Source organism: Vombatus ursinus, unplaced genomic scaffold, assembly GCF_900497805.2.
Source record: "Vombatus ursinus unplaced genomic scaffold, bare-nosed wombat genome assembly UNPS02014861.1, whole genome shotgun sequence".
In the NCBI taxonomy this organism is placed as follows: Eukaryota; Metazoa; Chordata; class Mammalia; order Diprotodontia; family Vombatidae; genus Vombatus; species Vombatus ursinus.
In genome coordinates, this window is record NW_020954639.1 from 11,040,030 (window position 1) to 11,063,398 (window position 23,369).

At 37.9% G+C, this 23,369-nt stretch overlaps 1 protein-coding gene across 9 annotated transcripts in view; it reads left to right on the forward strand.

Annotated features, from left to right (window-relative positions):
* Positions 1–23,369, forward strand: part of ZNF438 (zinc finger protein 438) — a 136,201-nt gene that overhangs the window by 66,813 nt on the left and 46,019 nt on the right. For 4 of the 9 annotated variants that reach the window (XM_027841632.1, XM_027841631.1, XM_027841637.1 and 1 more), the window contains exon 3: positions 22,152–22,257. The exons of 2 other annotated variants lie outside the window; for them this stretch is intronic. In XM_027841632.1, coding sequence (XP_027697433.1) covers positions 22,152–22,257 — 106 coding nt within the window. Of the gene's footprint in view, positions 1–2,877; positions 2,990–22,020; positions 22,052–22,151; positions 22,258–23,369 lie in introns of all 9 variants that reach the window. 3 more of the 9 variants (XM_027841633.1, XM_027841634.1, XM_027841636.1) reach the window with 2 other exon arrangements.

Here is a 23,369-nt window from a genome sequence, read left to right on the forward strand (position 1 = left end):
ATTTTACTCTATGAACTAGAAAAGGCAAATGAAATAAAAGCCAAAAAAGGTTTCTAAATTTAATTTATGAAACATAAAGCTGTTTTCTACTATTCAGAGACCACTGTTTTCATTTGTTTGAATAATGAAATGCCATTTCGTAGTCCTTGAGTAAGAAACTTTTTCACAAAATCACAGAGTCTGAGTTGGAAGGAATCTTGGAGGCCATCTAGGCTAAGAATCTCTTCAACAACATCTCCCAAAGTGATCATCAGAAATGTACTTGAAAATCTCTCGCAAGGGGGAAACTCAGTGTTTCCTAAGGCACATATCATTCTACTTTCAGATGACTTTACTTTTTAGGAAATGTTTCCTTATTAATAAGTGTAAATCTTCCTGAATGAAAGCTTACTATGTGCCAAGCACTGGGCCAAGTGCTGGGGATACAAATGGAAGTGAGTTTCTCTTCTTAAGGAACTTATATATGGAGAGAAAACACTTAGGAACATTTATCCATAAGGCTGAAGGAAAGGCCTGGTGGTCCTTAAAGTGCATAGAGCAGCCAGGCAGATGTCAGGGCATCTTACTGGAAAGATTGTTGGTGGTAACAACGAACTACAGTGTGAGGGGCCGTGTCTGCCTTAAACTGGGGATCTTGAAGATCCTAGGCCCACTGTCCTTGGGTTTCTTTGTATCTTTTAATTGTTGCTTCTATTTCTGCCCTCTGAGGTCAAGCAAAATAAGGTATTCTCCTTTTCTATGATAGTGCTTTAAATGTTTGAAAGTCAAAAAGTGTTCTCTTTTCCAGGCTAAACATCTTCTGTTTCTTTAACTGTTCAAATATCAAGGTTTCTAGTCTCTTTAGCATCTCAGTTCTGGATACTGTCCTTTTTATGAGTGTCTTCCTTAAAACATGGCACTTAGACCTGAACCTAAGACTAGGAATCTACTGTCATACTCACCACAAACGGATCACATGGAATTTTCAGGGAATGTTACATGAAAAAATATGTACTATATTGGCCAGGATCTAGGATCCCTTAATTCTGAGGTAAGTAATAGCACAGATTCAAGAGAACTCCTCAACCTGGAGGTCCTTGGGTGTTTGACACCAACCGTGATTCAGGTGTAGGTTTTTAAAGCAATAAGCAGTCTGAGCACGAATCTGTCAATTCTTAGTTTCAAGCAATAGCCCAAAATGAATCCAGCCCTATAGACTAAGTTAGCATTAAAGCTTGGCCAGTGATGACAGAAGAAACAAGGATTCCAGCACAGTGGTGGTTGTACAGGAGAATGCTGGGTAGGGTGAATCACACACACAAAGTTACAAGCTGTGAAACAACAACATTTTGTCTCAAATGTATTTTATAACTCCCTACAGCCTGGACTTGATCCCCTGGACTACAATAGCGTCTCCTAACGCGGCTGAAAGTCACTTGATCCTCAGTCCTTTTTCATTCTCGTTGATAGCTTTGGTGGCTGACTTGCTGGGACCAGCTGGGTGTTGGCCTTAGCTGTTTGCCTGTCAGGGGGCTCTTGAACAAGGGTTTCTTGAAGCCTTCCTTACTTTTCTCTGATGGGCAGGCTAGCTTGCTCAACTTCCATTAAATAGCATTTAGCAACTTCCTGCCAAATGCCCAATGAAAACAGAAGCAGTTTACAGCTATTAGGGAGTTATCTAGCTGAATGTAATTAGCAGGTACTTCAAATCTCTTAGTCTTTATTAACTCCCAATAATCAGTTTTTCTGAGCCTCCTGCATTTTTCCAAAAGATACATTTTTGTCCCCTTTGTACTTTTTAAAAATCTAGATCAACTCCCCCTGTTAATATTGAGTGGTAGGTTCCTGTTTTTCTTTGAGATCAGTTTCTTTAGCTGCTTAAGAAAGTTGCATGATAAGTACTATATTTCTTTACCACTTTTAGAGAACTAGTTTCCTGTCACCTAGTGTACTATGCCTAAACAAAAATGTAGAGAAGATCAAGAAATGGATGAATGCCAGAATTTCTCTAATGCCACTTTGCCAACATTACTTGTCAGAATATTGCTTTTGCTGCTAAAAGCCAGACTGAAGACTCTATTAGGGATTCCCTTAAAGGTGGTGTCACTTTAGAGGATTCATATGTTGTTGTTGTTGTTGAGCTTGGGGAGGAAGAAGAAAGATCTCTGATCATCACTTAACTAGTTTGAGTTTTAGTCCTACTTTGCCTTGAAGTAGCATTATGACCTTGGTCAAGCCACTTAACTTTGTAAAGTCTCAGTTTCTTCATTTACCAAATGAGAGTTCAGACTAAATGGTTTCTAATTCTCCTACCTCTAAAATTGTATGAGTTACTGGTGTGCGCATGAGAGCAACAATTGTCGATTAATGAGAGCTGTGTGCCAGCCGCTGTGCTGTATTGGGTGTTCAGAGAAGCCCAAAGCAGGCCCTGCTCTCGGGGACACCCAGTTGCCATTTCTAGTCACTCCAAAGTTAGAGGGAGCCCTGTACCTAACTCTCATTTACTTTTCATACTCCAAATCCATAACTTCAGTAAAAATATCATATAACTTAAGATCAAATGATAGAATTAATAGTAGTGCCCTCTTATTCATCTCTGGATAAAATGTAAACATCCATTCGATATTTCAGAAAATTTTGTGAGATTATACATATATCCTTGCTCAGGACTTTTTTCTTCCATTTTACCTCTTTACTCAGCTCTCCAAACTGAGATGGACAGAGATAGATATGCTCTACCATGTGACTTCTTTAGCTTTTGAACTTCGCCAGATCAATGGTTCAGTAGTGTGGCCTACACCTTGGTTATTATTTTTATCTGGCCTGTCTCCCAGACATGTACCATCAATCTGAGATGTCTTTGGTACTTTCTTTTTCATAATTTGCCTTCTATTTCAGGCCACTTATGCCACCTAACACTGACAGATCATAGTTGAAATGAACACCCAGCCTATGCCAGACGTCTCGTCTCCGAAGAAGATCCCTTGAGTATGGAATCAACCAATCAGAGGTTAGGAAGATAGTTTATATCCCACTCTCTCCATAATAGCCAGTTGTGAGCCTTGTCTCCAAAACAAGCACGCCACCCTCTTCACCCATTATTGCCCCAACTCTCCTACTTCGCCTTCTCCTCAATGACCCCCTGAAGTTACGCAAGCTGTCAACCTCTCCCCTTACACATCCTACATTGAGGGTAGTTATAATCCAACCACAACCCAGACCTCCCTCCCCATTCCCACCTCCATTGCCCTTGTTTGAAGTGTTGATGAATTGAATCCATCTTTATGTTCACATAATGACTTCCCCCTCACACCATTGCCCTTACTATGGCATACGCACATATATTATAATTGTAGCATATCTTAGTTATGTTTACAAAGTTTATCCCTGATGTAACTTCTCAAATCTTTTCAGGACCTGTCAGTTCCTTGAATTTCCCAGTTGTCTAGCTTGATAGCAATTGTCCACCTTCATTTGTATTCTCCAAAACATACAATCTGCCAAGACCCCAACTGAACCATCTTTAGAACTTGTTTTTTGTACCTTCTTCCCCTTTCATATGTTATATTTCACATCATCTGTCACTGGCAGATCTGTTGTCAAGCTAGGGCACACCTTTTCAAGCCAGATAGATCCTTAGAATGACCCAGCAGCAACCTGGGGTGGTTCAGACCTGCTGCTGGTAAGGATGACTTCTTGAGGTATTGTCTGGATCTATTATTTTGTGAATTGGAATCAGCGTTATGATTCAAAACCTGTAATTATCATTACTCTATCATCAACTTCATGGTGGCTGCTACCATTAATTTACTATGGTCAAATGTATCTGTGATCAGAATAGCCAGGATGAGGTAGTAAGCAGCTAGACAGAACTCACTGCTAACTTCGTCGTAAATGTCATAAAAGACAGTTAGTTACAATGGGATTTCACCTCAGTATTTTCAAATAAACCTGTAAATATTTTTCATTAAATTAGGTTGCCATAAAATGTAGATTGAACTTTGTAGCTCGAACATAGCCCTAGACCTTTGGTTTAAGATTCAGAGGGCATGCACTCAGCCTTTTTCTCACCATCAGTATTCTTTTTGGATGCGCAGTAATAGATTCATAGTGCAGGTATCCAGCAGCTGACAGGCTGACTGCTCACAGGAGGTACTTAAATATACACAAATGCAGTTCCAGAGCCTTATTGCTTCATTTATCACAGGAAGGGCCAAGTGTTCTGCAATATTTTGTAAGAGAAACCATATCACTTACCTGAATTCTCCTCAGAATGATCTAAGATATTAGGCCAATTTCTTTGTAGGTGTTGAAGTTAGGGTGCCAAATGGCATTTCATAGGTAGATTGATTTTCCATTCTAAATTCTGTAGAGGTTCAAAGTATGATCATATCTTTTTGTAGCTCCCCTCAGCCCTACTTTAAAGCCATGAAGGATAAAATCTAAGTTGAAAAAATGTCAGGTGATTTATGATATTTCATTTACTCTATAAAGAATTGTGGCATCACCAGTAAGCCTGTTAGAATGATAGGGTTAAGGTTCCTAAAAGGTGGAAAGCACCAGCTGCGTAAACAAGTGGAGGAGCTTTGTTCTGTACATTCTACATAAATATTCTCTTTAGTGGCACCAAAGAAGAATTCTTTTCCCCCTAGATATTTATATATACGTGATCTCAAACTTTTAAGTACATGTTTAGATCTACTTTGAATTTTTATTTCTAGGCCTATGTTGATATAAATAGACACTGGCATAACATCAATGTTAAAAGATCTTGAAGATACCATGTTAATGTGAACCTATTAATTAGAAATACAAATAAACTCAAGATTTTTTTAGCCATGCGGATAGGGTCAATCTGTCTTATCACATGCTAAGTCTAGATGAATAGCCAGCTGTATCCTGAAAACATATTTTCAGTGGAAAAATGTCACTCTGTTTCCTAATAATAGCTCATTCTGCTAACAACTGGCAGAGTTGGGGTAGAGGCCAATAACTGATAAATGCAAGGCAGCTTCTTGGTTTGTTTCCAAAATACTGCTACAGTATTTGTTTATTTAATGCTTGTCCTCCATGTTTGTGGCCTATTATTACCCAAGGACCTCCTATTCTTGCACATGTAGCCATGTTTATTTAACTAAATATATTTAGCTATTAATAAGGGAATGAGAAATGGTCTATGATGCTCATAAGCTTTGGCAGGTTCAAATATTTTCTACCCTTTGTGTCTCTCAGCCTTCTGTCATGTGTAGTCCAAGTAAAATATAAGATCTGTACCTAGAAATTGAGTTTTTTTCTAAATCATATGAAATAGGAAATCCTTTGGTAGTCCTTTTTAACCTTGTAAAGCAATATAAGAAGGTGAAAGCATTTTTAGAAATATTTGCTTGTGTGTTTAAATGCCAGTAGCATGTTTTTGCTAAGATTTAGAGAAGGCAGGGAGGGTGCAGTGGAGAAGAGAGGAAATAACGTTTAGAGTGTAAATTCTTTTTTTAATCTGACCACTGAGGTCATTTAAATATAGTTTCTCTCACTGTAAAATGAGGGACTTGGCCCCTGATAGGATAGCCCTAAAACTGTGATCCTATAGGTGACCAATGTGAAAACTTCATGGTAGATATAGGACAGGTTGTAGGCAGTTCTGCTGTGAAAAGTTAGAAATGTCTCTTTTTTTGTAGTTTTAATTTTTTAAAATAATATTTTATTTCCCCCCCATTACACATAAAAATAATTTTTAACATTCATTTTTAAAAATTTTGAGTTCCAAATTCTCTCCCTCCCTCCCCTGCTCTACCTCTTCCTGAGACAGTAAACAATCTCATATAGGTTATACACGTGCAGTCATGTAAAACATATTTGAAATATGTTTCTTAAGAATACTAACTTTAAAAGCATAGATCTCCCTGGTTACACTCAGTAGACACCTCTTTCAGAAAGCATTGGTAGACATAAAATCATTCTTTCTGTCTTATTTCTTGTTTGCTGGGTAGTTTTTTTTCTTTTTCCAAAACCTCGCCTCTACCCCTTTCAAACTTTTCTTTCTATTGAGGACACCACCACCCTCCTAGTCACCCAGCCTCTCAAAACTTTTGTTCATCACTCTCTCACACCTCTCATATCCTATTAGTTGACAAATCCTATAGATTTTCTCTTCATATCTGTTGTGATATACCCCCTTCTCTCTATACTGGTTAAGGCTCTTGCCATGTAACATCTAGAGTATTGCAATAGCCTGTGGGTTCTTCTCCCTGCCTCAGCTCTTCCCCCCACTATAGTCCTTTGTCCACTCAGCTGTCAAATTAATCTTCCTAAAGAACAAGTCTAACCATGTCACCTTCTCATTCAGTAGACTCCAATGGTTTAAATCTATAACCTTCAGGATCAAATAGAAAATTCTCTGTTTAGCATTCAAAGCCTTTCATAACCTTCCTCCTTCCTACCTTTTCTATCTTGTAACTCTGCCCTATATACTCTGGGAACCAGTGACCTGGGTCTCCTTACTGTTGTTCACATATATCCAGGGATTGTCACTGGTTGTCCTCCATGCCCAGAATTCTCTCCCTCCTCATCTTCATCTCCTGGGTCCCCTGATTTCCTTCAAGTCCCAACTAAAATCCAACTTTCTTTAAGAAGCCTTACCAGATTCCCCTTAATTCCAGTGCCTTCCCTCTGTTCATTATCTCTAATTTACCCTTTATATATCTTGTTTGTGTGTAGCTGTGTGAATATTCTCTCCCCCATTAGACTGTGAACTCCTTGAGAAGGGGCGACTGTTGTTTTCATTTCTTTGAATTCTCGGCACTTGGCACAGTGCCAGGAACATACTAGGTGCTTAATAAATGCTTGCTGACTTGATTTTTTGCTCTCATGATAATGAGCTCTTTGAGGTAAGGATCCATGTTGTTTATTTCTTTTGTATCCCACCTACTGCATAAAACAATAAGGAGTACGTATTAGACAATCAAAAATACCCATGAGTGAATGGTGAAGTAGAGACTTGATTTTGAAGTTTGCATTTGGAAGATGAGTATTTTGCCTTTACCCTCTAAAACTACATTTTATTTGAAAATCTTAATCAGTGCAGATACAGTGATATCATAAAGGAACTCTCTTGCCCTTTTAAAAAAAATGGCTAAATTCTTTTTCCCTTTTCTGATTAAAGTGTTCATGAGTTAAGCTCATAGTTACGTAATAAAAAGAAGAATGATTTTTTGTTTCATTTGTGTTTCATGTCTCATTAATGTTGGCCATTGCTTTTCATTTTAAAATATATATGACACTGGGATTTTTAGGATTTTTTTCCCCTTGTGATTTTCTGATTGATTTTTGCATCATTTCAAAAAATCTGTTGTTTTAAAGATAGGTGACATTTTCTGTTTTGCTTGCATGCTTACTGAAACTATCTTTACTAGATTTGGTATTCACCTTTTAATTTTTTAACCAGACATTTTTATAGACCATATTTATATTTATATTAATTTTGTTGTACTTTATTATTTGTTGTTTATTTGTGTTATTTATATGTTATTTTTCTAGGGTTACTGTCTTCTTTCAGACCCATTTGAAACTGACAGTGGTGTCAAATTTCTTAGTATAAAGCATGATACCAATAATTGTTATGTAAAAGTTAATTTATTAAGTACCAGTTTTAAAGCAGTGGTTAAAAAATGTTTTTATGCCAAAAAGTTCTCGTTTGAAGCAGATTGAGATTGTAGAGATGTTCCACATACCTTTTGTGTATGTTGAAATAACTTAGAAGATCCCTATATATTATGGGCAGTTTCTCAGCTAATATGAATTGAACAGCTGGCTGGTGCATAACTGGAAGGTATCTTAGAAATCATGTCAAAGCAAATATTGAGAACTCAAGAGACCTTAAAGGTGAGATCATCTATTTAGTTCATTCCCTTCATTTTATAGATGAAGAAGTGAAGGTCCAGAGAGGTTACAGTGATTTTTTTCTTTTAAGGTCACAAAGGTAGTAAATGGTAGGGCCCAGGTTTGAACTTAATGGGTCTTCTCATTTCAAATCTGAAGCTCCATCTAATGACGTCTTGTTTTACACATGAGAAAACTGAGGGCCAAAGAGTAACAAAGACGGTGATGTCAGACTCAAGTAGAAACAGATCCCTGTGGCAGCATTGTGACTTAGAAAAACACAAGTTAACATTACATACGGCATATTTTTTGTTGTTTATTTTGTTAAGCATTTCCCAGGCACCTTTTGATCTGGTTGAACCTCCCTGGGGAGTGGGCCCAGAGTATGTCTCCTCTAGTGTGGAGCACACGCTGTGCTTGGTGATAGAAAACCTTTGGCTGAAGCCTTGCTCTGCCACATGTTCCCTGGGTGATCTTGGAAAATTCTTCTAGGATAATGGAAATGAGAACTTTAGAGGGGTTCTTAACCTTTGTTTTTGCCGTGGTCCCTCTGGCAGGAGGGTGGCAAAGCCTATGGATGGACCTTCTCAGAATATGGTTTTAAATGTTTAAAATAAAATCTATAGATTACAAAAAGAAATAAAATATATTGACATAATTATCAATTTAAAAAAAAGAGATCCTGGATCTCAGGTTAGAAGCCCTGATCTAGACCAAACTCTTGATTTTTAGGTGAGGTAAGGCAGCTTGCCAAAGGTCACACAGATAAGTAGTAGGGTTAGGATTTGTACCTATACCCTGTTATTCCTGTGCTCTTTTGGCTCAGCCTTACTGCAGTTTCATCTGTAAAATGGGAACAGTGACACTTGAGTCACCTCCTTTGCAGGGCTGTTATGAAAATCAGATGTGTAATATGTGTTTGGCACTGTACAAATGGAAGTTCTATTTATTATTATTGCTCAAGGTCACAGAATTAGCAGGGGACCTGCCAGGTCTTTAACTCAGCGGTGCAGGTGGTTTTTAAAAAACTGTGAGTCTCCAGACCTTCCTGTCCTTAGCATTGCAGTAATACAGCCACATAGATAACTGAACTTGAAGTTACAGGATCAGCTCTACTGGCATTTTTTTTCTGCTGAGGGTCCTGGCTGCAGCTGGTTTCCGTGGCTGCACCGGCCACAGCTTAGGCTTTAGTACCCTTGCTCAGGCTTCCCTTTTTCTTCATCACCTTGTCAGGCCATAAGGATTTTGTTCAGAGGGTAGGGAGGGGCCCCAGAATACATCCTTTTAACAACATTACCATTGTCCCTCTGACCAGCTTGAAAATGATGCAGTCCTGTGATGAAAAGGAAAACACTCATGTTCCTTTTCAACCAAGTGAAATTTGATATAAGGGCAGCTATTCTGGGTGAAGATAAAGAGAGATGAGAGGGAATGAGGATTAGGAAAAGAAATGAAGGTGGAAGCTGGAGAAACTAATTTTTGCCATTTAACTTTTCAAGTGTTGTTTGTGAGATAATGTTATTTTCTGAAGTATGAAGTTTTCAGCACCCTCAGGGGAGCCAAATTCTCACAGATGCTCTGAATTCCAATCTGCTAGGGGGCCAGGATTGGGGGGGGGTGGAGTTCCTGTCTTGTAGGAATTGGGGAGTCACTTAACCACTCTGGCTCTGAATTGGATACAGCCATATTTTAGTAACAGCTCCTGAGTGTGGTATGGTGATTTTGATGTACAGAGTAAAATAGCTAACCCACTCTTGTTATTTTTATAAGCTCACAAAGCCTGACAGCTAGTATTTAAGCCCCATCTTATGTCCTCTCAGCCCCACTACTTGTTTTACGCTTTGAAATGTTCTCCTGTTACAGCTTGTGGATCTTGCAGCAGGGTAATGTAAATGGCTAAACAATAATATTGAGTGTAGATTTTTTTTTTGTAGTTTAAAAACTCAACTTAAAAAAAAGTAGGTATGTGGAACTCCAGATTTTACCTAATAGGCACATTAACTGCAATGTAGCCATGAAATTCATGCAAAAATAATTTAAAAGGTATTTAATTAGAAAAATATTTTGCATATCACCATAATAAAGTGGTAATTTCTGGGTATGGTTCATAATATATACTTAAGATTATTTATTGCATTGGATTCCATTTGCAAAATTGTATTTTATAAATGAATTTACTTAATCCTAAAATTTATTTCTGTCACATGAGAGGGTATAATCTTTTTTTTTTCCAGAAAATTCTTGGACAAATTAAATTTCAGTATTAGCTAGTTATTTGAAATAACATTTATTTTCATTCTGCATCTATTACATTTTTTATTTGCAGAGTTTTACAATTATTCATTACTTAATCCTCACATGACCTCTGTGAGGTAGAGTTATAGTCTGAAAGGTAGAGCAGCTGCATTCACACTAACTAGGTGGATCAAATGCATCTTGTTCATTAGGGCAGTCTTAAATAGGATGAAGAATGCTTAATGGATACCCTTTATCTACTACTGGTGGTAGTGAACTGGGTTTCACACCCATTCTGATTCTCCTCTGGAGCCAAGTCCAGGGGGAGAATTGCTAGTGAGGAGAAAAGTTGAAGGGAATGTCTTTGCTTAGTTACAAATTGGCAAAACAAAGGCAGGGGAGCTGACTGTTTAGGATGTTGAACCTGATCGCTTTTAAATTCAGACTTTGAAAATATCTATTGGGTTACTGAATTGAATTTGTTCATTCAAACCTTTGGAGGTGTAATAGATACTTGTTGAATTTCATTACTTAATTCTCCGTCTCCCCCAAAGTCACCCTCTTTCTGAATTGAATGCATCAACCAGTGAGCTCCTTTGGTATTATTTAGAGTAGCCTTAACTTTCAGTCCTATGCTTTGGTCACATTTGTTGGCAGATGAGATTCCTGAGCCACTGTCAGTGACTATTGTGAAGAGCAGATGAGTATTACAGGCCTGGAGAAAGGATAGAATGTTCCAATTAAAAAAAACAAAAGAAAAGAAAAAAGGAAGAAGGTCAAGTCTTGCGAAGCCACTGAGCTTGACTGTGGTTTCTGGCAAAATTCTAGAACATATTATTAAAAGAATGATTAGCGAACATGGAGAAAAAGAAAATGGTGGTAACAAAGAATAGCATGGGACCATCAGGAACAGCTTATTGTAAACTAACATAATTTCCTTTTTTGACAGGGCTTCTACAATGGTAGATCATGGGAACGCTGTCCTTAGATTTTAGCAAAGCCTCCCAAAGTCTTTCTTGCCATCCTTGAGGAAAAGATGGACAACTGTGGTCTTGGTTTTTGTTGTTGTTGATGTCCAGTCATTTTTTTAAACGTGTCTCAGTGTTCTCTAGACTTTTTTGATCAAATAACCGTATCAGAAAAAAAATGTTTGACACACATGACTAGGATGTGGATATTTCCATATTTATAAATTATATATGTACTGCTGCAATCATAAAGTTACATTAAGAAACACAAAAATAGACATTCAAAAGACAAGCTAAAGATTAACCAGTATTTTCTTTATTACAGACAACTTTTTACTCACTATAAGCATCAGCAGTATTTTTTAGTGAAAGCAATATAATTGAATATACTTCATTATTTTTGAAAATCTTGGTTGGAACATTTTGAGATACAGCAATTTGAAGGTCTGATTCTGAATTAAGTTTATTTCAATACTTAGTTTTAATGGTTGTCATAACTGAAAAGATGCATAAAACAAAACAGAAAAACTGCATCATTGGTTCTGCTTACTAAATCATGATAGTCATTTCTCAATCCCATCCACTGATTGTAGAATAATTTTGGTTGAAATTTGGCTAGTAGATTTCTGTCTTCCCTGATGTCAGTTAGTTGCTTATACAAACTAATTGGAAGGTATGTACTTTTATGATTTTACTAAATGGGTTCAAAACCTACTGAAACACTTCAGGATTTTTAAACAGCCTAGAACATTCTGTATCCAAGTTTAAGTATTCAGACATGAGAGTTTTTATAGTTGACACATTGTTTTTGGCAACCCAAAAAGGAGAATAATATCCAGGAAGAGAGGGTGGTCAGCAGTGCCAGATGCAGCAAAAAAGTCAAGAAGAATGAGGATTGAAATAGTGCAATTAGTGAAATAGTGGTGAAAATATTGATATTAACTTTAAAAGGAGCAATTTCTTGGGGCAGCTAGCTGGCAAAGTGGATAGAGCACCGGCTCTGGAGTCGGGAGGACCTGAGTTCAAATCCGGCCTCAGACACATGAAACTCACTCACTAGCTGTGTGACCCTGGGCAAGACACTTAACCCTGATTGCCTCACAAAACAAAACAAAAAACCCAGTTTCTTTTGAGTGAGGAGGTTAGGATAACATGGAACATGAAAACCTGGGAAACTGGAAGGACAATGAGGCTCACAACAGAAATAGGGAAGATGGGAGGAGACTGGGAGTTGCATAACTGACTAGCTATAGGAACGAGCAGAGGGGAAGAATTCCTTGTTAATGGTGAGACTTCTGAATTTTCCAGGGGAGGGTGAGCTGTACACTACTTTCTCATCATCTTCTGATTAGATGTTGGAGCCCCAGCCTTGGAAGCTGCTGGTTTGTAGTACAGTTAGATGGATTCAGAACCATTTGAATGTCAAGATACAAGGAGTAGCCATTAAGAGATCAATGTGAGAGACGAGGAGGAAGCCGTAGAGCCTAGCTCTCCTCCACAAGTGCCCACAAAGATAGAGAATATGCACCAGATCAAGCTGGGACTGGGAGATTGATTGAAAAATCCCTGAGCCATATTTTCAACCCAGATTAGCATAAGAAGATGTCCAGAGAGGGAGCCAAAGAGTTGCTAACAGGCAGCTCTGTCATTCACATTTCAAAGCAGATCTGATCTAGATTGAGGAGGGGACCTGTGCTTGGGGGGAAACGGTGAGGAACACAGCCTTTGGGCCCTAGGCTATGTAGCAAGAAAGGACCAAGTATCCAAGCAAGCAGCTGCCATGTGGCTCTGACCATATCAGAGGAAAACAGAGCAATCCCCTGCCCAGTCTGTTACCTGTAGTGCCATTATGAGGGCAGGAAGCCCAGACCAAAGGGGAGCCTGCAGTTCTCAGCAGGCGTTCAGTGGCTGAGGGATGGAGCTCCAGCTAGAGGCAAGCCCACACTTGTGTTGTTCAGACCAAAACCCAGTGACAAAATATGTTGCCCCCCTCCTGGCAGACAAGTGATGGCCCCGGGATACAGATTGAGACATACATATATATACATATACACATGCAGATATATACAATGCATATATGTATATATGTCTCATTCTGTACGCGGGACCATCTATACTGTAGTTCAGGCAAACGTGTGTGTGTGTACATATGTACATCTATATACTTAAGTATCTACAGATATATATCTACATATCTGTGCGCGTGCGCGCGCACACACACACACACACACACATACACATCACCTGTGGAATGAAGGAAATGGGTATTAAGCACCTGCTATGTGCCAAACCCTATGCTCAGCATCCTGAGAGGTAGGTGCTGTTATTATTCCAATTTTACAGTTGAGGAAACTGAGGCAGAGACTAAGTGGTTTGTATCTGGGATCATATAACTAGTAAGTGTCTTGGGCTGAATTTGAATTCAGGTCTTCTGGATTCTAAGGTCTGTTCACTGTGCCTTCAAGCTGCCAATATAGGAATTTGTTTTTCTTTACTATATATATTTATTACTAGGGTTTTGTTTTTCTTTCTTTTTCAGTGAGAGGAGGGAGGGAAAGAAAGTGGTTTTTCAGTCATTGAAAAATAAAACTAAATTTAAAAAATAATGAGGGCCAAGATGGTAGAGGCAGGGACTCACCTGAGCTCTCCCAAATTCCCCCTCCAAACAATGTTAAAATAACACTTCAGAACAAATTCTAGAGTGGCAGAACCAACAACAGGATGGGGTGAAACAATTTTTCAGCCTAAGACAACGTAGAAGATTGGTAAGAAACATCTGTCTCACTGGGGTAAGAGTAAAGTGCAGGGGCTTGGGCAATTGGTCAGAAGGAGATTCCAGGAGACCTTTTGCTGGCACTGGGAGCAGGACTCTGTTGCATTGCCTGTACACAGTTGTGGGTCACAGTCCCAGGGTGAGGAGGAAGACCAGCAGGCAGGGACCCTGGTCACAGTTCCAAGGTAGAGAGGAATGCTTGTGGTCACTCACAAACCAGAGCATAGGCCAGGAGAGCATTGGCCACACATATCCTTAGATCATGCCACCTTGGAAGAACTGAAAACTTGCAGACCCCCAGAACTAGCTCTGAAAACAGCAGCATGAAAAACCTGAAGGTTGGGATAGTGCCCAACTTTAAAATAAAGTTAAAAGTCAAGAAATAGGCTGGGGAAATGAGTAAACAGCAACAACAAGAGAAAGAATCTGACTGTAGTAAGTTACTGTGGTGACAGGGAAGAACAAAACACAAATGCAGAAGACAACCATGTCAAAATAGCTACATGCAAAGCTTCAAAGAAAAATGTGAATTGGTCTCAGGCCCACAAAGAATTCCTGGAAGTGCTCAGAAGTTATTTTGAAAATCAGTTAAGAAAGGTAGAGGGAAAATTGGGGGAGGAAATGAGAGTGATGCAAGAAAATCATGGAAAAAAAAGAGTCAACTTCTTGGTAAAGGAGGCACAAAAAACACTGAAGAAAATAACCCCTTAAAAAATAGGCCAAATAGTAAAAGAGGCACAAAAATCCACTAAAGAATAGAACTCCTTAAAAAATAGAATTGGACAAATGAAAAAAGAGGTACAAAAGCTTACTGAAGAAAATAATTTCTTAAAAATTAGAACTGGGGGCCACTAGGTTGCGCAGTGAGTAGAGCACTGGCCCTGGAGTCTGGAGGACCTGAGTTCAAATCCGGCCTCAGACACATAACATTCACTAGCTGTGTGACTCTGGGCGAGTCACTTAACCCCAATTGCCTCACAAAAAAAAAAAGGGCAAGTGGAAGCTAATGACTCCATGAGATATCAAGAAACAATAAAACAAAATCAAAAGAAGTTTTTTTAAAAAAGAAGAAAATGTGAAATATCTCGTGACAAAAAAAGTGACCTGGAAAATATATTGAGAAGAGATAATTTAAGAATTAGTGGCCTCTCTGAAAGTCATGATTTCAAAAAAAAAAAAAAGCCTAGACATTATATTTCAATAAATTATCGAGGAAAACTGCCCTGATATCCTAGAACCAGAGGGTAAAATAGAAGTTGAAAGAATCTACCAATCTCCTCCTGAAAGAGATCCCAAAATGAAAACTCTCAGAAATGTGACAGCCAAATTCCAGAGCTCCCAGGTCAAGGAGAAAATATTGCAAGCAGCCAGAAAGAAGCAGTTCACATATTGTGGAGCCATAGTCAACATCACATAAGATTTAGCAGCTTCTGCATTAAAGGATGGGAGAGCTCAGAATGTGATATTCTGGAAGGCGAAGAAGCTAGGATTACAATCCAGAATAACCTACCCAGCAAACCTAAACATAATTCTTTAGCAGGGAAATGGATATTTAATGAAATAGAAGACTTTCAAGCATTGCTGATGAAAAGATCAGAGCTGAATAGAAAATATGATTTTCAAATACAAGACTCGAGAAACATAAAAAGGTAAACAGGAAAGAGGAATCATAAGAGATTCAATAAGGTTAAACTGTTTACATTCCTGCATGGAAGATGATACTTGTAAGCAGTAAGAACTTTCTTATTATTAGGGCAGTTAGGAGGAGTGTAGGACACAGGTGTGAGTTGACAATGATAGGATGATAACCCAAAAAAATGAAATTTAGTAGTGAAAAAGAGGGATACACTGGGAGAAGGGGGAAGGGAGAGCTGAAATGAGGAAAATTTTTTCACATAAAAGAGGTGCAAAAGAGTTTTTACAGTGGACGGGAAGATGGAGGAGGTGAAGAACAGTGCATGAACTTTGCTCATGGGAAATTACTCAGAGAAGGAATGACATACACACTAAGTTGGGTGTAGAAATCTGTTACCCTATAGGGAAGGAGGGAAAAAGGATTAGAGGAAGGGGGTGGGGCTGTTAGAAGGAACAACGGATTGAGAGAGGAGGTAGTTAGAAGCCAAAAAAAAAAAAACTTTTAACTTGTAATTGTGAAAAAATAAAATTTTTTTTTGAAAAAAAGGAACTAGAAAAGAGATCAGTGTCAGCCTAGAAGAAGGTCTTGAGTAAATCATCCCAGGTTCCTGAACTTAGCTCTGTGACTTCTCATATTTTCATGCTTATTAAATTTGGTGGTGATAAAATACTGAGAGAGGAGTACTTAACACATTTAATGATAGGGTCTAAAAAGTGCTTGGCAAGGCCAAAGTGTTGGGTCAAATATAGTATGATTAAATTTAGTAGATATATCTGAAATATTAAAGTAATGCAAAATCAACTTTTTAAGTGTATGGCAGGTATGACTGAAGTAATCAGTACATCTGAAAAGACTTGGGGGTTTTAGTATTTAGCTCAGTAAGAGGCAACAGTGTGAGATAGCAGCCAAGAAACTAGTGTGATATTAGACTGCATTGAGAGGCCTAATGCCTAGGATTAAGGAAATAGGGGTACTGTGATATTCTGCCATGGTGAGACCACGTCTGGAGTTTTCTGTTTAGTTCTAGGTGCCATGTTTAAGGATGTTGATAAGTGAAGAGCATTCTGGGAAGGATGAAAGTGAAGAACCCTTGGGATTATGTCCTATAAACATTTGAAGGAAGTGAGATTGCTCAGCCTTCAAGAGAAAAGATTTAGGGGAAACATAATGGCGGCTTCAAGAATTTGAAAGATTTTCAAGTGCTGGAGGGATTAGATTATTGACAAAAGCATATTTAGACTTGACAAAAGGGGAAACTTCCCAACAATGAGAGATGCCTAAAAGTAAGATTATTATGTCTTCCCCCTCGGGATCTTGATGCAGGAGCTGGATTAGAGGAACGTTGTCAGGCATCTAGTCGAGAAGATTATTGTTGATGTAGCGGTCAGACTTGATTATCCCCGAACTCCCTAACAGCCCTGAGATTCCCTGCTTCTGATGTGGGGAGAAAGGGATGCATTTACCTGATTATCATTGCAGTAAAAATGTGCTTTTGACTTTGACGATGCTTTTTTTCCACCGTTAGGCTTGAAAATAATATAATTCGTGTTTTAAGAATAGTTAAGATGATCTTTTAGAATTCAGCCTAAGAAGGTACTTTGGCTCAAAACTTTATAGCATTCTGTAGGACTGGTATATTGTTTGTCCTTCATTCTTAAAGAGGACCATGACATCAGGAAGGTGATGCAAGGACTTACAAGTGAATTGGATTTAAGTGAGGGAGGGCTGTACAGAGTCACCAGCCTCACTTTCTCCTCTGGAACCATCTGGGCCAGTAGCAAGATATAGATCAGGAGGACTGGACATGGCCCTGGACATGGCAGTGGGATAACCAAGACTTTAAATAGCCTTTAGGTCACAAATTAATGTACAGTAGAAGGTCTGCAGTTAAAAGTCATCCTGACATTTTCTTTGCAAACTAAATTATAAGCGTCAAGTAATGTAGAGGCATTTATTTTATACCAATGAAGTGTAAAGGTCTTTTTCATAAAGGCATCCACATATTAAGTGCCTGGCACATAGTACTTAATAGATACCCTTTATCAATATCTATCTGTTTATCTGTCTATCTATCTATCTATATATCTTAAATAGAGCTGTTACCTAATAACTGATAGGTAGTCAGAGACAATATGATCTCAGGCAAGTTTGGTATCAAAAATACTTATCGATGCATAGCGAGTTGGAAGGTGGAATTTCATTCGTAGAGCCCCTTTCACTCTGATCTGCATACTGTCATGCCTTTTTTAGAATGTGCATGAGTCCTACTGTAATGGGGATCATCTGTTATTCATCACAGGTTACCTTACTATGAAAAAAATAATGAGAATGGATATATGGTTGATGTGTTCTCCTTAACTCCAAAATGGTTTTGTAGCAAGTAATCTGGATTCAGAGACTACCTGACCTGAATTCAGTATGAGCACTTTTTCTTTCCTTATCCAGCCAAGACCTGAAACTGGTATAGCATTCTTGACTTGCATTTTGTTCAACTGGAATACCAAGTAAAAGTTCTTACTCTAAATTGGCATTCCAAGTTATTTCTGAGGGACTATTGATTGGGTGTTGACTTTATATTTAGGCTGATGACAATAAAGAACCTCCTTATTTAATTAAATTAGATCTGAGCATTTTAGAACTAGAAAGGCCCTATTTTAGAAATATTCTTGGAAAATGAAACCACTCATTTGGACTTGTGACTTGATTGAATTAAGGAAGAGATATCTTGCATATTGTTAGTGCTTTATGCTTTGTCTTTCAAAGACTGGGCAAATGGCTTACATTTATAAAAGCCATTGATTTCTAGAGTTTGTTAAAAATAAGAATTCTAAGCTTGAGGGAACTTAGAAGAGATCGACATAGCATTTAAATGAATATCAACAGATAGGATCTCATATGAGAAAGTGTATTACTTTAATTTGATATCCTTGTAGCCAGAAAATATTTTGTTTTGTTTTTGAAGTGTCACTCCTACATTGGCAGACTGTACATTTAAACTTAGTTTTCGTTGGCATATAAATACTTTTGAAACTAGAATGCAAGTTAGTTAATAGAAGCAGTTCTGCCCTAGCAGATGATCCAAGGGTAGCCATGCCTAAGGACTTGCTGTATGCATCATGGAATATTAAGAACTGGGTTTTTCTCAAGAATTATCACAATGTAAGTTTCCGCACAGAAGCATCCTTATGGAGAAGGATATATACCATCTGAGAAATCCACAACTTTGAAAATTGTATAGTCCATGGTGCAGAGAACAGTAGGTGGAATAATATACGTTGACTACAACTGTATTTTTAAAAAATGCTAAAAACTATGAAAACTTTCACCGACTAAAAGAATTTTAGTCGGTGAAAGATCTTGTAGTTTTTAAAAAATTATTTTTTCAAAAATAAGCTACAAAATTTTACATTAACTACAGTTTTAACTACAAAAAAAGCTACAACAGTAAATAAATTCAGGAGACATGGCATCACTTAATTATTTTAATTTTCTTAAATATTTACATTTTTCTATTAAAATGTAAATAGTTTAAATTTTAGGGTTTTATTTAGGAAGAACAATCCACAATCTTCTTCACAACAATATTGGACTCTTAAGGCTAAGGCCCTGCTCATTCACAGTGGGGCTTCTTTCGGAGGGAATGCCATGCTATAATTGTAATTGTATAGACGGTGTGCTCCTCACTGAAGAAATATGAGACTTGAAAAAAAGATTCCATCCTTGAAAGTTCTCATAGTCTCTTCAGTTTTAGCAATCAGATCTCTGAATCTGTGACCAAGATCCCAAGGAATGTTTTTTTTTTTGCTAAGTAGGCCTTTTTGGGTGCTTCCATTTGCTTAGGATGATTCTAAAAAATAAGTTTCTAAAGTAATCACTTAATAAGCAGAACTTTCAATCACCATGTGCTTAATATTATAACAAATTATCCTATTATACTAATCAGAAGCTACTTGTGGTGTTGTTTCACACATATTTTGGGGGTGTGCAGTAATGCCAGATTTGTGAAGGATTCAAAATGCTGTATGGTTTTGCTGTTTGTACTGATAGAAAATATATTTTAGTTTGTCATACCAGATTATTTTTTCTTAATTTAATTTTTTTTTGTTAGGTTTTAAATTTTGAACTGTCTCCCTCCCTCTCTCCCCACCCAACACTAGAGAAGGCCACCATTTGATGCAGTTTTATAAATACATGTAAAACCATACTTTGCGTACTTCTATTTATCAGAGCCTTTTCTGGAAGTGGAAAGCATCTTCCTCCATAAGTCCTTTATAGTTGATTTGAGTATTTATAATACTCAGAATAACGTGGTTGTTCACAATTATTCTTAGAACACTATTGCTGTTACTGTATACAACCTTCCCTTAGTTCTACTGATTTCACTTTTCATTATTTCATGATTATTTCATGCAAGTCTTTGTATGTTTTTCTAAAATTAACCAGCTCATCATTTCTTACAGCACAGCAGTATTTCATCACAGTCATATACCACAGCTTGTTTATTCATTCCCCAGTTGATGGGCATCCCTTCAGTTTCCAATTTTTTGCCACCACAAAGAGAGCTGCTATAAATATATTAGAACATATAAGTTTTTTTTTTCCTTTTTCCCTAGTCATCTTGGGAAATAGGCCCAATAGTGGTATTGCTGGCTCAAAGGGTATATGCAGTTTTTATAACTCTTTGGGCATAATTCCAGATTGTTCTCCAAAATTATTGGATACCAAGTAGTTTAAAGCAAATAGTATTTTCCTTCTTAATGCTACTTTGTCAATTAGTAGCATGTAGATTTTTTTGGAGGGTGAATACATAATCCTTACTTAGGGTTCAGGTTAACACTGGAAAATTTCTCACCGAAGCCTGAGAACACCTGTTTTTTGTGATATTTAAGCCTACATGAAGAATATACTGAACCCATTTTTACAATCTGCTCTTAAGCTATGATACCTGTTTTTGTTACCTATTTGAATTTATTGTGAATGTGAAAATATCAGTTGGAGAATGAGGAGGGAGGGATTTCAACCCCTTTTTTAAAAAAACATTTAAAAATGCCCCTTCACCAATGCAAGTACCCTATTGTCATTGATGGATATTACTTGGTTGGTGGCACATTGGCATCAAAATATCTATTCCAGGTGTACTACAAGATTTTTTTTGCTGACTATGATGGCCATCCTGAAACTAAAACTTGGAGGGGGGGGACGGACAACTGAAGTTGAAGAGGGATCAATGAATAGTTCTTTACTTGGAACCTGAGAAATAAAGATACTTGTATTTTTTAGTAGAAAGTGAACTCAAACTAGAGAGGGCTTTAAAAAAAAATTTGTTTATTTGGTTAGATAGAAATTGTTACCCACCCCCTTTTTAGGATCTATTTGTATATATACACATACATATGTATATATGTGTGTACGTGTACATATACGTACACAGACATATATGAACTCAGTGAAGTCTTAGCATGAAAGTCTAAAAAGTCTACCTGTCTGAAAGGGAAGTGTTGCCTTGTGCTTTCAAGTGTCATCCAGGAAGCAAAGATCAATTAATTCAATGCTTACTACCCCAACATAAAAATCAATAAAAAGAAATAAAAAATTAATTCCAAAATTATTGATTTTGTAACGTCAGTATCTCAGATTATATACTGAAATGAGAAAATGGGTTTTCCTCAAGATTTTCCATTGGTATTTTAGCTTCAGGTTTCATGCTGTATGCTAATTAAGAGGGCATGAAGTTAAAAGAAATGTTTAATATCTGTAAGGATTTTGAATCCCCCAAATCCGAATATTATAGCGACCTTGACCTTCCATACTTCCTCCCATACTTATGAATAGTTCAGCTTCAACTCAGTTCTTCTGCACCTTCAATCATTCTTTTACTAAGGCTTCTTTCTTATCCTTTTGTTTCCAAAGGATTATCTGTGTATGACTAATACCCATGCTAGATTATTAGCTCTCTGCAAACTGGGACCCTCTCTTACCTAACCTTTGTATCCCTCCAGTGGTTATTGTAGACCTGGTATTTTAGAATTAGCACAACCTGTTCCAGTAGGCCCTTAAAAATGGTGTTGATTCAAAAACTCAGTCTTACACAGGGTCAGTTCTCATAGGACATAATCCCATAAAGCCACAGCCTTGTGATGGATCATTCCTAGACAGCTGACTAGGGTAGACTTCCCTGATTTGATGTTAGAAATGCACTCAGGGAAGTCCTTTTGATCCCTTAGGCTGCCCTAGAACAGACTCAAACCCTTGCCTTGGGGTCTGAACCTATTTCAGCCTCGGAGAGGTTCCTCTGGTACAGAATTTCCCAGAGATAGAAAGATAGGACAACATTAACTGGGATACTTTTCCCTAGCCCTGGACACTCTGAGAGACTTATGTCAGCATATCTTTGTGAACAAAGCTGGTGTTCCTACGCCATCTCCTGCTTCTCTGATATGCCTACTTGAAAGGTTGTTAAGGGTTAAGGGAAGCCGAGGGAGACAAATCAATTCATCTTCTTCAAGATTGTGTTGATAGTCTGGGGTCTAAGGGAACCTTTCTTTGTCTTTCAGAACTCCGTGGCCTAAAGCGGCTGTTGATGAGGTAGGTAGAGCAGGGCTTGTCCACTTTTTGGTAATGTTAGTGGATCCCATTCACTGTATCTCCCTGACATGTTGGGGTACCATTCTCTTGTTTCTGACAGTGTGCTGCGAGAAGACCACGAGTGATTGTGTGTGCACACTGCCTTCTTCTGTATTCTTTTCTTCAGTGCTTCTTCACACACTCCTGGCAGAGGAAAGCCCTCGCAGGTATGTTGACTGACCTGATGCCTGCGGATAATCTTTGATAAGTAGAAAGCCCCAAATTGGAATTGAAGGAGCAGGACTATTTTTAATCTAAAACATTTAAACTTGAATAAATGAAAATTTTATTTAAACCAGAGTAGTTGAGTTGGTGAAGTCTTAATTTTGTGGATGAACTGGTATAAAAAGATAGCACATCAAAATCATTTATATTTGCACTTGGGTTCAAGCGTTACCTCTGATGCATCCTAGCTTTTTAACTGGGGCAAATTGTTGGAGACCTGCAGTGCAGTAAGCACTATCTTTTTTTTTCTTTGAAGTACATGTAAAAAATCCAATTCTTTTAATGGTTTTGCGTGCTGAATAGATTGGCGTATGTCTTGTCAAGTGGGTTTTTGCGGGTGATAATTCTACTTTTTTTATGGACACCATATTATTCAAACATCATTTTTACTGTTCTTTCCTGCCCTCCTTTTTCTTCTCTCTCCTTTTCTGTTCTCTACTTATTTTTTTCTTCTCCACCAGTTATATATATTCTTTCCCACCTCATTGTTTTCCATCAGTCCCTCCTTACCCAATGACACCTGTAAGAAAAATAACGAAGCCAGACTAAGTGTGTGTGCACTTTTCATCCTTCTGTCCAGTTTCCAGTGCACCAGAATGTGTGCATATGCATGTGCACACACATGTAAAGGCTCCTTGTGTGCGAGATCAGTGAGCTTTCGGGCCAGGTGTTGCTGACTAGGGAGGAAATTCTGCCAGCAGGAAATCATTCAGCCATTTTATCATCCAAACACCTAAAGCAGTTTCAATCTTGAAAAGTTGAATCTGAGAACGAAACCAAGGAAATGCTTTTATTTTTCTTAAGAGTCAATAAATAATGTAAATGATCATTCCTTTCCATAGAATTAAGCAGGAGAGAAATTTATCTGAGCATTTGAATTAACTGATCCTTAACTTGAGGAACCAAGTCAGAAGGTTTTCCTAAAAAGTGAAAGCTCTAGGCCTAGTAGCTACTGAAGTCTCTCAGCTTCGTTTTTCTCTGCCCACTCACTTCTTAACCAAAGCTACGTAGCCAGTACCGCAGCAAATGCAAAGTGCTTCTTCGTGTGCTTATG